The sequence below is a fragment of the Pyrgilauda ruficollis genome, unplaced genomic scaffold, assembly GCF_017590135.1.
Source record: "Pyrgilauda ruficollis isolate IOZ18807 unplaced genomic scaffold, ASM1759013v1 scaffold35, whole genome shotgun sequence".
Classification (NCBI taxonomy): domain Eukaryota; kingdom Metazoa; phylum Chordata; class Aves; order Passeriformes; family Passeridae; genus Pyrgilauda; species Pyrgilauda ruficollis.
This window is the reverse complement of record NW_024524934.1, coordinates 1,329,749-1,347,083: the sequence shown is the minus strand read 5'-3', so window position 1 is coordinate 1,347,083 and position 17,335 is coordinate 1,329,749. Positions and strand designations below refer to the sequence as shown.

Here is a 17,335-nt window from a genome sequence, read left to right as displayed (position 1 = left end):
CAAAGAGAAGCTATCAGATTCTTGTCTATTTTCTTGGAATAATTTGCCTTAGTCAGCAACTGGAGTACTTTGGAGCTCAGTGAAATCCAGCAGGATGATAGCTGTTCTGAACAGGGCATGTAGGAGTGACAAACCAGCAGACATGAAATAAAACACCTGCATGTGATTGATTGTTAGGAAGATCTCTTGTTCTCATATTTCCTGTAGCAGAATGCATTACTGTGATCAGCAGGGCTGACTTTGAGATATCATTCATTTTTTGCACTGAGATGACACCAGCAAAACACACCAAGTGCAGTTCCCTACACTTTGCATTCATAAAAAACACATTTTTCCCCCTCCACTACTTCTGTTCTTCAATGCTAATCATCACAGTCTGTTATTAAGTAGTAATAAAGTGCTTGCATTTGTATGCAAATTCACAAAAAAATTCAGCTGGGAAAATCACAGCTTTTTATAGGAAGTGTTTATGGAATTTTCAGGTTGTGCTGGTTTTGGCTGGGATAGAGTCAATTTTCTTCACAGTAGCTGTTATGGGGCTGTGTTGTAGATTTGTGCTGGAAACAGTGCTGATAATACAGAGATGTTTCTGTTACTGCTGAGCAGGACTTGCACAGCATCAAGGCCACCTCTGCTTCTTATACTGCCCCACTAGGGAGGAGACTGGGGGTGCACAAGGATTTGGGAGGGGACAGAGCTGGGACAGCTGACCCCAACTGACCAAAGGAATATTCTATGCCATATGGCATCGTGCTGAGCATACAGAGCTGGGGAAAGAAGGAAGGGGGATGTTTGGAGGGATGACACTTGTCTTCCCAAGTAACTGCTATGTGTGATGGAGTCTGACTTTCTTGGGGATGGCTGAACACCAGCCTGCCTGTGGGAGGAGTGAGTTAAGTCCTTGTTTTACTTTGCTGGCATGTTTTACTTTACATGGCTTTTGCTTTAGCTATTAATCTGTCTTTATCTCAACACATGAGGGTTTTTTTTTTTTTTTTCCATTTTTACTCATCTGATTCTGTCCCTGATCCCATGAGTGAGGGAGTGAGGAGTACTGAGTTGCCATCTGAGGTTAAACAACAACACACATGAAGCAGATTTTCCTTGTTTCTATAGTAATATTTCTGAGCACACCTGTACATTTTTTTCCTCATTCTGCTTTCCTTAAAAACATTGAAAATTCATGGGACAGGTGGGAATAAAATCTTTGAGGTTATTCATATTATTAGGGCAGAGCAAAGAGAAGTAAACTGTGTTTCTCTCTAATAATTAGGAATCTCTCTCCATTCATAGCATCTAAATTTCCTGTTCTACTGAATGGGACAGAAATGAGGTCTCTTACAGCAAAAGGAATGCAATGGTCATAACAACAACTTTGCTTGCTTTGATAAAGCTTAGGGAGTAGCAGTTTGTGTAGTGGAAAGAGGAAAAGGAAGCTGTTTTTTCTCTCAGAGGGCTTTAGGAAGGAGCTTATTAAAATAATGTACTTTTTATACTGCAAGAAAAGTCCAGCTGCCCTATTTGCATTGTACCTTGCTAGGGAAGTTCAGAACAGCTCTCTGTGTGGCAGAGAAAACTTGTCCAAATACTTTTTTTTTTTTTTAACAGTGAGTTTGAACTACTTCATTCCTTCAAGAATTATTTCTACAAATTCCATCATTTAACTTACCGAGAGCCTTTGATGTGCTTATGAATGTATTCTGCATGAGCTTGTGGGACCAAAGGGTCTTTCTCACCATGAATTATAAATGTGGGACATTTAATATCTGGCAGCAACTGTTGGCAGATATTACCTAGGGAGAAAACAAACGAAGGTCACACTTGGGTTTAAAACTGTATGAAAGATGAAACTGCTTCCATAAAGGGCTCTGAACTCCATTGGGCTCTAGCTATTGCCTCTCCTTGTGGATTGTGTGCAATTAATCTACAGAACTATGTAAGCAGGACTATAATTAACATTTCTTTCTCCAAAATCTTACTTCACTGTAATTTGCTCCATTAATTTTGCTAGCACAAAAGGATACAGGGAATGAAGTACTTCTGTTCCACATTTCCCCCAGGCTCCCTTTGACTCTTCAAAGCCAATACATGAATCTCATTCCCAGCTTTGTTCTCTTCAGCCTTAGAGTTTTATGGCCCTCACCTTAAGCTCCATTTTGATACAGCAGTTGTCTGGTTACAAGATTTGCTACTTTTTTGGAACAAATTAACTTAGGCTGTACTCATACCTGTTGCACCTCTCAGGCCCATTATTGTCTGCAATGTTCTAATGGACTGACCCTGGCTGGATGCCAAGCAACTACCTAAGCCTCTCCATTACTCCCCTCCACAAGTGGACAGGGGAGAGAAAACAGAATGAAAGGTTCCCTAGCTGAGATAAGGACCAGGAGATAGCACTCACTGAATACCATCATGGGCAAAACAGCTCGGGGATATCAACTGAATTTATTACTAACAAAATCTGAGCAGGATAATGAGAAGTAAAACAAATCTTAGAAGCTTCTTCCTGGGTTCTACCTCCTGTCTCTCTGTGGTGCAGGGAGATGGGGAGTAGGGGTTGTGGTCAGTTCATGACAGGTTGTTCCTGATGCTGCTCAGGGAGTCCTTCCACTGCTCCAGTGTGGGGTCCTTCCCACAGGAAACAGCTCTCTATGAACTTCTGCAATATGAATCCATCCCACAAACAGTGGTTCCCCACAAACTGCTGCAAGGTGAGTCATCTTTCCACAGGGTGCAGTCCTTCAGGCACAGCCTGCTCCAGCATAAGTCCCCACTGGAAACCTGCCTTGGAAACAAGTCCTACCAGGAAACTTGCTCCAGTGTGGGCTCCTCTCTCCATGGGTCTGCAGGCCCCAGCAGGAGCCTGCTCCAGCATGGATTTCCCACAGGTACACAGCCCTCTCTTGGGCATACACCTGCTCTGGTGTGGGCTCCTCCAAGAGCTGCAGGTGGATCTCTACATCCCTGTAGACCTCCATGGGCTGCAGGGGCACAGCTGCCTCTCCAGGGTCTGCTCTATGGGCTGCAGGGAAATCTCAGCACCTCTTTCCCTTCCTTCTTCACTTCACTTCTTCTTGGTGGCTGCACAGTTGTTCCTCTCACATATTCTCACTTTGCTCTTCTCTGGCTGCAGTAACATCTGTGCAGTAACTTTTTTTCCTTCTTAAGTAGGTTTTCACAGAGGTGTTACTGCCATCACTGATTGGCTTGGCCTTGGCCAGTGGTATGTCCATCTTGGAGCAGGCTGGCATTGGCTCTGCTGGACACAGGAAGCATCTAGGCACACTGCAAACCCCCCAGTACCAAAACCTGGCCATGCAAACCCAGTACAAAGGCATAACCATTTGATATGAATTGTACTAAAGCTATTCAAAAGTTATTTTCCCCGCCCATTCATAATTTTATTTTCTAGTCATTAATCTTATTAGAAGTAATTTCAATGGTTTTATTTAGAGACTTTTTTGAATTTTCTCCCCATTTTTCCATAATTTATTAGTAACCCAGTTTCCAAACTCACTGCCTAACTTCTCACATTCTTGCAAGGCAATCTTTGGGCAAACCATCCTCAACGGGGTTTATCTTCCATTTTAATTTGGGATAACTTTGTCTTTTTGTAGTTGTCATCTCACAGCTACCAATGGCTGTAAGATTAATGCTCATACATGCACACTTTCCTTAGCTCTAAAGTCAGAGGCTGTTTCACAGTTTTTCCAATTGTTTGGTTATTTATGCAGCCTTTGTTTGCAGTTCTACTGGTTAAATATTTTCATTTAGAATATTTTACCCATAGTCCTCTAACACCTGCAGAAATGTTGACTATTTTTCAGAACAAGCTCCAAGTAAATTTAGGTTATTTATCTAGAAACGTAGTTGGCAGTCAAACTATTATTACCTAGTTTTCAGTCCTAGAACTGTATTGTACTAAAACAATTAAATTGTACTTACTCTAAAAGCATGGAACAGCAAGAAGAATCTTGGATGTTGCAACTTTATGCAACTTAGTTTCATTAATTGTTAGTTCCTTCTAAAAGTTCATTTCTTATGGTATTTTACACTAAAAGCTGTGTCATCAGGGAAAACAGTCTAGTTTTAAAAAGATCTTGAAGTTTGGCCAAGATTGGGTTTGCTGCCCTCCTTTTATCTCTGATAGGTTTTATTAACACCCTTTCTTATATCTGCTGTATCTGTGCCTTTGTTACAGTGTTTTAACTTTAATTGCAAGGTGGCCTGTTTGTAATCTAAGTTGGAAAACTGGTTTTTCCTTGGAAAAAAACCCTGCAGTCTGATAGCTTCTCCCAATATCTGGCCCAGTTTCAGCATCTAGGTAATTCAGCTCCTTGTTACATGTTTCTTGGTGGCTTCCTTTTCACAGTCACTTTATTTCAGTGTCTGAGGCATGCGCAGGTAGAGAAGGGATGTCACAGCCACAGGTTCACCAGCCTGGGCTTTGCACTTCTGAAAAAATAGTTTTGAGAAGATTCCAGAAAAGCTAAAATAAAATTGGAACATAATTTGTTACATCACATTACTGGGAAAAGTCCCAGTCTTGTGTTGATCCTATACACAAATTTATGGAAAAAATATGACATGGAGGAACATTTTCTTTGTAGTACCTGCTGCCTGTTAATGTACATTACCTTCTATCTTTCATTTTAAGAGCTACAGGAAAATATGTATAAGAGTTACAAATTCCTTTTTTTTATAAATTATGTATTACTCCTTTAAGCAAATTAAAAGCAAATTCCCTCTGAATCAAAATAGAACTGCAGATTATTATTCATAATATCCTTGGCTGAAAAGGTCTATGAAGAGTAATTGCAGAAATCTTCAGGGATAAACAGTAATATTGTGTAGTTTTGTTTTCATTTTATTTTTTAAACACATGAGCTGCTTCAACAGTGTTTTTAAAATGTGTTTTTTTAATTCTGAGTTCTCAAAATCTGAAGTCTCTTCTTTTTTAACTCACATACTACAAGGTTTGAAAGAGTTCTTTAGCTCTGTCTTGCAAAAAGTGGAAAGAACATGCCTTACTTTTGGTACATCTTAACTGTCACCAAGAGATAATCCTTTTACACAGAGACAGAAGAGGAGAGAAAGATTCTGCCTGAGCAGAATCCTTCCTATTTAGTCTGCACAAAAGCAACGATTTAATAGTGCAGTTTTGTGGTGAAACAAGAAGAGAGCCTCATCAGCTAATGTTTTCCAGAAATGTTTTCCTTCGTACCTTTCTGGTTCTGTGAACCATCTACAGAGTAATTGTGTTATTCCTGAGGTCAGACCCAGCTTTTAATGCCATATGCAGAGTCTTTCCTTTACTGGCTGCTAGAAGTACTGTTAGATTTTTTTATCCAGAACTGCCTGCTACTCTAATTGCCTCAGTTCAACATTGTGAAAGCCTTACCATCTGAATTTTCAGCAAAGCGCGATATTCCATCTACCCAAGCCTCACAGGTTTCTGCAAAGTACTTATGTCCATACAGCTCTTCCAGTGGTTTCTTGACCTTTTCACTCCATTTTGAAACATCTCTGATGCCTACATAAAATAAAGTTGAAATATGTTATATCCTTTAAAGCAAAAATGTTACAAACCACACCTAATATGGGGAAGTTCTCAAACCAGACTGCAAATATGTATTTCAAACTTGAAACTGCAATGAATATTTCAAATAATTCATAGTATAGAAAGGGTGTAAAAAAGACAGTTGTACAACCTCTGCTGTGGTATTCTCAGTTATAGAAGAACACCTTGTTATTATGGTCACAAGGAAAAACAGAAAAACCATAATATACAAAGGACTCAGTCCTAAAACTTCTGATTGTTCTTTCTGGAAGGCTTTCACAAGAGAAGTTCAAAGGGCTACCTTGTATCAAAATGGGACTGTTTCATAACAGTGTTCTAGACCTGGCAGTTCTTTTTCATGTCCTCTAGCCTTTTGCATCGACTTATGGATGGAAGTTCTTCCATGGCTCCTACCAACTCTCAAGAGGAAGGAAGCTCTTACTGAGGCATTCCAGCAAGCTGACATCATGGTACATTTGCCATAGTTTTACACAAAAAACAAGTGACTCAGTAGAGATCTGTGACTCATGGCAGGCTGGCTAAAACTGTACAAATAATCTGACATTTTAGTTATTTATTTATCATATTTTTCTAACTTTTTTCCTCTAAAATTTTCAGTACTGCTCACAAACTAGGTATTCAAAAGGGTTATTTTCACTAAACTATATTCCAGCTGTACAGCTTTGTACTGACAAAATCTGAAACAAAGTTGGCACAGCAGAGAACAGGACAGTACTGAATCATCAAACTGCAAAATATGCCACTAGCAAAGGTTTTAACTGGTTTCAAAAGGGAATTAAGGGAAGAAAGGAGTGAGGTGTTAATTAACAAAGAGAACCTGTCCAGCCAAATGACAAAGGTAGCAGTGACTGAAAGTATTTTATAACAGCATCTGATTGGAAATGAGTCTGCCCACCCCAGGCTAGGTGCTACTGAACAATGGTTTCCCATATAGAATCTACGGTTTTATCCTTGCGGCTAGCATTAATTTAAAAAGAGAAGGGAGAAGCCAATGTTGAAAGGACATGGATACCAAATCAGCACCTTTCTTTCCTGCCAAATCCTCCGCTGCAGCTGACATGTACTGATGAGCCAGTTGTAGAAGACTTGTGCTGCTACTCTCTGAGCTCTGTCAGCCGGGAAGAGATGTTGTAAGCAACAACTCACAAAGGACAAAGGCCAATATTGCAGTGGGTGCTCCATGTAAATAGGGTACTTTCTGTTGTTGTTTTGGGTTTTTTTAAAGTTTTCTTTTACATTTTAGTCTGTTGTGCAGGGAGAAGATGTGCATTTCATAGTTATACAACAAAAATTTCATAACTATAAAAACATGTAAAGAAATAAAGCATCTTACAGAGCTAAAAAGCATTTTACTTTCTGAACTAAAAAATATATTACTACTGCTGCTACCACTTTTAGTTCTAGTATAGGTGAGGTAAATACAGATGTAAATATATACACTTGTAATTTTGCTGAAGCCAGAGAGATTTCACAGCTGGTATAAATCAAACTCCAGTCACTAAAATGAAACTATACTGGGTTACATTTGTTGAGAGCTGACATGGTTAACTCTTCTCATTTCTGTGTTCAACAGGAAATGCAGCCCCTTTCTGAGTTCACCAGCCATTTCTTCCTATTTTTCTTTATAGTGAGCAGTGATCTTAGACTCTATTTCACATGAGTGGAATAAGGATCAGAAATCCCATATTTCTTTACTTTGCAAAGGTTTTCTAATTATATAATTAACTCTGAAGGAATGTAAAGACACTTTGGGACATTTACTTGAATGATTCATTTGCTTCCTGAACTTAAAAGGTAAGTTATGAACTTGTTTTCTTACTGTCTATATTATATAGCCCCAAGAGGCAAAAGCTCTAATGAGCTAGCCCAATTATCTGTGGACCTGGTTTTATAAAGGTTGTGCAAAATGTGAGATAAGAAATCAAACCCGGGGTTTGATAGCATTATTTGGATTTTATTTTTAGAAATTTGTTATAACAACAAAACTTTGACTTTCTGAAGACTGCTGATAAGCTATTGTAACTTCTACTTTTCATCAGGCTAAGTTGGTAAGGGCTTGTTAAAAAAAAATCTATTATATTGCCCTTAGAGTAATTGTTAGAGAGTTTCTCACTATAACTTTAATCTATCCCTATACCTAGCAATGTACTGAATTTTGTGTCCTGTCTCTTTAGGTTTGTTGTGTCCACAGCTCTGTCTCCGCTTAGCTGCCACATGACCTTGGGTTAAGTAGAAAGTAAAATAATTCATTTACATACCATTGTAAATTCTCACATCCTCTTGAGTAACGCTGGCATTTGCTCCCCAGACAACCAACTTGTGGATAAGATTTGGGTATTTCGCAGCAGCAATGAGAGCTGTAATTCCACCATCACTCCACCCCAGCAAGGAGAACTTCTTAAACTTCAGTGCCTTGATTCATACAAGAAAGTTATATGCAAATCATCAGATGGCTTTACAGCCAAATGTTAAATGTTTCTTGAAAATTAACTGTAATATTTTAGGCACAACACTACATAGTTGAACTATTTTATAATTGAATATAAGTTGAACCTTTTATAATTAGAAAACATAATTTTCTTGCTATACATAATAATGCTTAAAATTTAGAAAACAAGAAATTACACCTGCCATTTCAATTTTCTATAACTCTTTAATAAAACAGGCAGTAGTCCTATTAGATTCTTGCTGCATTTTAAAAAGCCCTCCAAAAAAAGAAAAGGTGATTTAAAATGGAGAGTAAAGACCTTTTCAGAGAGCCTGATGATATAAAGAATCCATGGATTCTCTTGGTGTAAAATTGGCAAAGACTATCACAGTGTGGATGGTAAGCAATGCAAGATTAAGTTAAACTTTAGAAAAGTGTAAGACTTGAAAAATGGAAGCCAGTGATCTCGGTTACTGATGCTATCTGAGCTAAAAAAAAAAAAAAAATCTGCTTTTTGGTAATAACCAAAAAATGCTTAAAGTATTTTCTAAAGGATTGTATCAAATTTTAGTTGCTTATTCACATTTTCTGAAGCTTGTAAGTGTATGTTTGAAATATTACTTCACGGTCAGTTGCAATTTGAAACATTAATAACTAAATTCCTCTTTCTTCAAAAGGAAGGCTCAGGGCAAAAAATATGACAACCAAGACCTTAATTCATTCTGACCAGTGACAGGACCCAAGGGAATGGCATGAAGCTGAGTTGGGGGAGGTTTAGGTTGGATTTCAGGAAAAGGGTTTTCACCCAGAGGGTGTTTGGGCACTGGAACAGGCTGCCCAGGGCAATGATCACAGCACCAAGCCTGACAGAGTACAAGAAGCATTTGGGCAACACTCTCAGGCACATGGTGTGACTCTTGGAGTGTCCTGCACAGGTCCAGGAATTGTACTCGATGATCCTCATGGGTCCCTTCCAACTCAGCATGTTCTGTGATTCTATGGCCATGCTTACCATTAGAATTTGAAACCCTGTTTCCTCATAAATCACTATATTTTGTAGGGAGTACTAATAGTCACAAGTGAGAGAATTTTATGTGTGTTATGTTCAGTGGAGAAAGAGTGGGGAAGGTAAAGGCACTCGTCTGAAGGTTGTAGAGGGACGATGGTTAACCAATGGTTCAATGGTTAAGCAACACTTGAAGTTTTGCATATAGCAACTGTGGTTTGTGAACTCATTCACAGGAAAATATATTTCACAGTGGTTTTTTGCTTTTGTTCTGCAGAAATTGCAGCCTTTTAGATGTAATTAAGCAGGATATTGTACTTTTGGAGGAAAAAGAGCAAGTTAGTCGAATGAGTTGCTTTCTTTGGTGCTTGGTGATGTCGGAAGTCCAAGCCTGATTTGTTGTGACAGAAGAAAGCAAAAATTCAGGCAATGAGAGAATCAACTACAGAGGAAAAAAAAGTTTCTACTTTGCTTGTAAACTTGATGCTCAAGTGAGGCACAACTTTACTAATAACTCAATATTTAGCAGACTTCTATCTCTATAAGGCTTTTCTGGTTTTGGCTTCATCCTCGGTATTCTGCTCATTGTAGTTTTGACCAACTTTAGATTTCACTCTGCAAAGCTGTAATTACTAAACAGAAAAGAAATAAGGTAGGGGAAAGAAAAGGACACGGAAAGTAAGAGCTGATAGCAAGAAAAGAGAACTTTCAGTTTCAGTATTTCTCGTGTTTACTAGCCTTTATCTTGATGCATTCTTTGGGGTATCTCAGGATGTCTTTCCAGCAGGAGGAATTTAATTTCTCCTTTGCAGCCTTCAGAAAAACAATATGATGTAACAGATGCACTGGATAAGGTGTGCATGTTTGCTTGCTTTCATTTTTAACTACTTACAGTACAGGTCACTAACCTAACATAGGCAATAATCTGAAATATGATTGCACAGTTTTGGGGGTAATTTTGTGCTGCCTTTACCCAGCAAGAGAACAAAATTTCTTTTCAAGTCACCTTCTCCATCCAGGCCTATGTGAAATGCAATCCAATGACCACGTACTACAGTGAGCTGAAACACAACATCACTCTGCACTGCATGTATGCTTTCACTGCATCACAGGGAGTGTAGCACAAGCAAAAGTTACAGCTGATCTACAAAAACATGGAGAAGCCTAAGCCCAACCTTTTGCTAGGACACTGGCTCTGAAGAGTAAGAACTTCTTAAATATCAACACTAATTACTTCCCTAATGATTGTTTTAATGCTTTTGACTTTGTTAGCATTAGACATTGGAGTGGAGGGCAGCAAAGTAGACTCAAGTGCATTATATTCCTTTTATTTCAAGTAAACTCCTTCAAAGAAGACAAACTGAGATACAGAACAGTCTTCTGCATAAAGGTGCTAAATACTCCACAGAATTTCAGCTTTTGTTGCTTCACAGAAACATCCCTCAACCTTGCATCACTCACAGCCCCAGCAGAGACACCAGAATATGAAGGCGACTAGAACAAAGGTTTTGAAGGCTTACCCATATGGATGTGGTTTTTGTCTGATTGGATGGAGGCTGGATGATGTATATAAACCATTATATTCTGGAAATCATAGCTGGAATGATTCCTTAGGATTTATCCTTTATAATATCCTAAAATAGAACCTAGTCACCCACGCTTGGAAACACTTTAGTAAGTTGTTATTATATGCTTATATTGAGAAACATCTTCAGAAAAACAGGATGCTATGCCTCATTTGCTTTGGCAGCTCTAGAGACTGGTAGGCTGCTGTTCTGTTTGGCTGGAAGCTACATGGTTACATTCCCTTTGGGGAAAGCTCTGTTTAACATTTTGCATTTATTAGTATTTGATCAGAGACCAGAAAAGGGGGACAACCATTTAGACTGCAAGTTTGTCACCTATTCATGGCAGCATATATATTTTCTTTGCTAGCGTAGCAGAAGAAATTGAAGATTTACAGTACAGAGAGATAGCTTTTACAGTTAGAGGCCAAATCTCTGTCTTAATCCCAATTCTGCTGTCAGACTTGCTTTGTTTTGCTATGCAGAATCCACCTGGAAGGCCACATTTCCAGTTTCAGATAGGTTTTCAGCAAGGTTATTGTTTACTACAAAAACATGGTTGGACTGACCATCTGAATCTTGCCTCATATTTTTGGAATTTTAATGCTCTGCCAACTTTCTTAACAGGACCAAAGAGACTGTATATTTTAATATAAAAAAAAGACAGAATATTAGCTAAAGCTAAACCAGAAAATAGTGTCAGCAGTTATAAGACAGAATAAAAGAGGAACACAGAAATACAGATTTGAATAAAAAATTCTGCAGGAAGGAGAAATAATAACAGCTTTAGGCCATATTCTTTATAACCACAATAGCTGTATTAATTAGTAAGATTTGGTATGGTCACAGGAAGCCTTTGATTTCCCACAAAAATTACTTCAGTAATATGCTGTAAAATGCAAAGCACAAAGTTAATTTTTAGAATCAAATGTTGCTTAAAATGGGCTGCTCAAGGCAAAATGCCAAGATTCTATTCGATAGAAAATTTTCTAAGAGCCCTTCAGTATGATAATCCCTTCAATTAAATTACTTTGCATAGATTTTGTTTCTTATACACACATTAAACTAAACTTATATAGTCCTTGGCTGCAAATCTCTTAGGGCAGGGTCTTAGAATAAAAGCATATTGCTCTACATTAATTCCTACTGCTGAACCTCCATGCATCTTGCAGAATAGGTGGAAGAAGAAAATATTTTCTGGAATAGTATGTATATGCTCACTTTTAAGTCTGCATTTGTACGGTCTTTTCATAATCTGCTGTCTGCTGGAAGCAACATTATTCCTTCTCAAAATTTAAGGCAAACAACTTAAAAAAAATAAATCTCATAATAGATTTACCTGCATAAGATCCACAGCATCTTTTGCATCCCTCTCAAAGAAATCTGGAGGAAAGTCTCGAGATGGAGGAATGGACTTTCCATAACCCCGAGGATCCCAAGCAACAACTGTGAAAAGTTGCTTATTCATAGACTTAAGCTGCGGCCCAAAATCAGTTTCACCACTCCCTGAAACATTATAATTTTTCAGTTTTATTAACCACCATACTGCAAACATAGTATACATACTCTAAAGGGAAAGTGGGGAAATCTTGTAACTTTATTCCAAATAAGAGATTATCCAACAAGTGAAGTACTCTTTAATTGTAACTATTCATTGCAACTCTTAGACAGGAAGCGTCACAACTAAAATCTTTAGAAGCATCTGCAGTATGTTCAGAGCAAACCCTTTCTGGTAGGTATGAAAGGTTATCACGAAGAGCATTCTCACATATGATAAAATACAGTATCTTAAACTGAGTTACCTGAGTAGGGATTTGTATGTGACAGATTTAAAGCACCCGCATGGTCATTGTTGTTTACCTGGGCAATGGAGGTGAAAGTTGAGAGGGCAGGAATATTTTGCTACAAATTTTAAGTGAAAAGCACTGTGCCAGACAGTTACTATTTGATAAAGCATCTCTATTGGTGCTTAAAGCTGACCTTTAAATACATTGTTGCCTGAGGAGACTGTGGCAACACAGAAGCATAAAAATATATAATTTTACTTTTCTAATATGTAAAAATAAACCAAATACAGCCATTTTTTTCTGATGCAGAACCATTTCTTTTACTAATGACTCAGACCTTCACAGGATTTAAAAATGACGTACTCCTCTCTGTTGCACTAAGCTATCTATGAATGAAGGTAACCTAGCATGAATGGAAGACTGCAGTTTGTGTTGTGTTGTGGTCATGTGGTAATAGTATCAAATGCTATTTGACCAAAACATGTTCAAATTTAATGTACTGAAATACAAAATTTGCTATCAATTGCTATATTAAAAAGGCCATTTAAAGGCATTTAAAAGGTTTTTTTTTATGTTTACTTGGACAAGTCAGTCCTCAGATACCATCAACAGGTCCAAGTTATAAAAGTGGCTTTATATAGCCTGCTATGATGATAGCAATGTATGCATAAAAATAATAGTAAATAATCTTCAATAATAGTAGTAATATTGCTCACAACTGAAGAAATACATTACTGCTGTTTAAAGAGTTTGCATTGGCAAAAGTATTGCTAGTTTAAAAACAACAGATTGATACATATGACTACTTGAAGGATGACTAATATTAATTTTTTTCCACCCTCCCCTTGAGAATTCTTTGAAAGAAAGAACTGCCCCATGAAGACTTGAAAACGTTGCTGCCATGAAGAAGAAATGTTTCCTGCTCTTCAGTTCTTGACATTATCTTATCCAGCAATTCAATTAAGTATTTGCCCAACTCTGAGCACAGTAACAGTCCTACTGACAGCCTGCCATGAACTGTTGCTAAGTCTGATGGATCCTTCAGAAGTGCAAGAACCCAGAAAAAATAGGTTGAGTTAATTTTAAAAGGTTGTTATCAAAACCAGCATTTTCAATGGACAGACACCACTTAGCTAGCAGAACCTGTTGTCCATCTCAAAAAACCACGGAGAATCTTAATGATGTTGCCCTGAATAAACAAAATGTGAAAATACATCTTTAAGCAAAAAAAAAAAAAAATTAACACTGATTTTTTCACAATAAACTGTAAGGGTTATATTATGTCTATAAATTCAGTTGGAATCCATCCAGCTTCTAAAGAGGAATGCATAATTCAGTCTGTGTAACAAATATAGCTGACCTGATTTTTCCCCCCTTCTGCTATTTTCTACCTTGTGAAGCTATTTGCCACCTGTCCTGGACACCACCTTTGCACAGTTAAATCCCAAATTGCAAGTGACCACTAGGTAAGTCAAGATATTGTATAAAAGGTGCCTTTATAAAAGGTAAGTGAAATCTTCTAAAAATTGTTAACTGATGGCAACAACTCTGCATTTTTCCTTCTGTTTTAAGTGTGGCAATTTTTTTTTAAAATGGCATTGCTCCATAATCAGGTGTTGAATACATTATAAAATAGTTTTGTGCATTCTTCTTGCTGGAGACCAAATGGATAAAGAAGTGGTTGCTCTACAAAGACAAGACAAAATTTCCAAACCTAGCATTCCTGGAAGCAGAAGAACTGCATGGCTTCCTTCTCCTGTTTGTTGGTAATGCAGGTGGACTCCATTCACTTGGATTTTGGCAGATGTTATTGAAGTACTAAGGATAGGGAAAAAGGAGAGAAATAGGAAAACATTCAGACAGTTAATTTTAGTTACTACCTGGTCAGTCTAGGAATACAGAATAATTACTTTTCCTAGATATTAATGACAGCACTGTGAGATTTTAATGGGTTGCTTGCCTTTCATGGGTGCATAGAAGATTAAAAAAAGCTTCTCAGTAGCAGAGAATTGTTCAGTTGTGACCACTATGTAGCATTCATATCTGGGCTAAAGGCTTGGGGGGTGGGAAAAGTCTTGATGGTGCAACAGGAAAATACAAAGGCAGCTTTACGTGGCTACAGAAACATTGAAATAAATACATTAGAGAGGAGAAATCTCATTCTGTCACAGCATAACTTTCAAAATGGCTGGTGTTCACCTTGCTATTACTAAACTGAGCCTCTTCATCTGCCAGAGAAACCACAATCTATTGTTGCTGTTCCTCATGAACCACAGGGTCTACAATGAAAACCACTTTGCACTGACATGACAGAGGAGAAGAAGAATGTGATAATAATATTTCTGTCAGTGTAATCTCACCAGGACATAACGCTTAATTGGAAAACACCACATGAACAATAAATTCACCCACTAAAAAACCACCACAGAAACGGACACACAGGTCATCTCTCAGCCCCAACACTTAAACCCCTACACTAATCTTCAGTACAAAGCAAGACATATGTGTAAATGCAAATAAGTGACCCAAGAAACCACATCCAGATACAAACCCCTAGTGAGAAAGCAGAAGTAGCACAGATTCAAAGTATCTTCTTAATAGTACAAACCATTACATCTGTTCACCCAGGCAAGTTTGTGCCCTAATGGTTGCAAAACACCTTTTCAACAGCCTGATTCATTTTATTTAAAGCTAACATGATAAAAATCTTGCCATTTGGTTACCTATTGAGTAGCCATAATTTTACCTAGATTAAATATTCATGCCCTGTGAGTTCAACCACTGTGAATCTCATGTGCATAGAGACATGTTGTTTTCCAGTCTTAGATATAACAGTCTCTATTCCATGATACGCACTGGGCAATTCATTAACAATTTAATTTTAATATATAAAGTCTGAACTACTTACAGTACATATAGAGTTGGAAGTGGTGAATTACAGATAAAAACAATCCCACTAATTTAAACACTTTTCATAAGAAAAATGAATAATAGCTTGCAAACTCAGGTTCACAATAGATAGATGGCAGTTAAACCACAGAAGCTCTTCTACACAAAGCCAATTTTGATTTTATGTAAAATCTTGGGTCTATGTAACCCACCATGCCACATGCCTGAATAAAAGCTGTGACTGTGCAGAATAGTATCAGCTCTTTATGTGCAGATTCAATTTGAGAAGTGGAGTACAAATACAGATCTGTGGCAAGAGTACAGCTCAAAGAAATTCATTATGTAATTATGACTTTGGTGAGTTTTGCTGACTTGCTATGCTAATGTGATCCAAACGATAGTTTGCTTGTAATGCCAAACGTCCTTATAGACCATGTATCACATTTGATGTGGTTTATTACATCTCACAATTAAAATTCTGTATGTAGCACTCATATGGCTGCCTTAGTCCCTTTTCAAATACTGACTTTCACTCTTTTTCTTTATAAGGTTTTTATTTTTTCATATGCCATCTTTTGGTTTGTCATTAATTTCAACAGGTATTTTATTATAATTTTTACCACAGTATATCAGCACATTACTCTTATAAAATTTTAAGAATTGTATCATGGGATTTTTTGCTTATGATTAATAATTGCCAAACCCACTTTCAGTTCCTAACAAAACAGAAACAATATCTTGTAACTTTTTTTAGAAATGTTAGCAATGTACAGTTTAATAGACAGAGTTACATACTGTGCTTTCCTGATTCAGATTTTTTTTCACATAGTTCTATGTTTTTGGGATTAATTATTAACATCAGGGCCTTGAGAATTTTGCTGAGTCTGGGATGTTTTTCTATTCTTGGATTATGCCTCGGTGTGAAGTCCACTGAAATCCAGGAGTTTCAGGCAGAGGTTATTTTCAATACTTTTTGGACTAACTACAAATGAGTTGGGGTTTTTATGCACTGAGAAATTGTACTGGAACTGGCAACACCTAAGGCATACTTAGTCCTCCCAGTACCAAATTTCTGTGAGCTTGAAATCACTTCATCAGTTTGCTTGTCAGCAGAATGACTTCACTTCTGTTAAGTTTTCCTAAAGAATGGGAGTTTTTTGTTGGTTGACAGAATTGGAAACTCTGGTAAAACAAAACAAAAACCCCACCCTGGTATTTTGAATTAGTAATGTTAAGGTGCATAACTCTTTGAGGAGCACTGGATACATACTGCCTGTGTTTACCAAGGCAGCACAGATGCAGAGTGGGCAGATCTTGTGCTTCACCTCGTACTCCGTAGGAACGCAGTTTAATCTGGGAACTACCCCTGTTCCAGCTGTGCTACAATACGACCTGCTCTTTATCTGTGCAGGGGGAAAAAAAAATTATGGTACTATGTCAGTTTTCCTCAATAGGATCTGCGGAATAAACAGTATGATACAGATCAGATACATGTGCTCTCTTGGCGACCTCGGCGACCTCCAGGGAGCCCCTTACCAGCCGAGGGCTGGCGGTCAGCAGCACGTCCTGCCCTGCGGGGACCTGGCACGGATCCTTGAGGGAAAGCAGGAGCAGGCTCCTCAGGACACTGCCCGAGTCCCCGCTTTGTCACCTCCGCCCTCCCGGTCCAATGCACCACCCCCTCCGCTAACACGCTTTGTCTGTCCCGCCGCCTGTCTGACAAATATCCCCTTCCCCGAGCCGCGGGCAGGGAGGAGGGAGCTGGGGAAAGGGAGAAGGAGGCGGCTGTGGATTTTACCCGTAGCAGGCGGCCGGTCCCCGGGCCGTGAGCGGCGCTGCCCGGGCGGGCGGCTGCAACTGCAGCAGCGCCAGAGCCCGGAGGGCCCGGCCCGCGCTCCGGCAAAACATTGCACCCAGCGAGGCCGGCCCGGCGGGGAGGGAAGGAGACGGGGGGGTCGGCCCGCCTCCCTTCCCGTGCCCTCCCACACGGGGCCGGCCCGCCTCCCTTCCCGTGTCCTCCCACACGGGGCCGGGGCGCCTGCCTCCCCTCCCTTCCCGGGTCCTCCTCCGCCGGGCGTG

At 38.9% G+C, this 17,335-nt stretch overlaps 1 protein-coding gene across 1 annotated transcript in view; it reads right to left on the bottom strand.

Annotated features, from left to right (window-relative positions):
* Window positions 1-17,335, bottom strand: part of BPHL (biphenyl hydrolase like) — a 19,150-nt gene extending 1,815 nt beyond the window's left edge. Inside the window, exons 1-7 of the mRNA XM_041475355.1 lie at window positions 17,259-17,335; window positions 17,055-17,204; window positions 14,082-14,185; window positions 11,920-12,086; window positions 7,840-7,993; window positions 5,402-5,533; window positions 1,670-1,793 (exon numbers count right to left, since the gene is read on the bottom strand). Of these exons, the coding sequence (XP_041331289.1) occupies window positions 1,670-1,793; window positions 5,402-5,533; window positions 7,840-7,993; window positions 11,920-12,086; window positions 14,082-14,185; window positions 17,055-17,164 (791 nt within the window). The 5' untranslated portion in view covers window positions 17,165-17,204; window positions 17,259-17,335. The remainder of the gene's footprint in view (window positions 1-1,669; window positions 1,794-5,401; window positions 5,534-7,839; window positions 7,994-11,919; window positions 12,087-14,081; window positions 14,186-17,054; window positions 17,205-17,258) is intronic.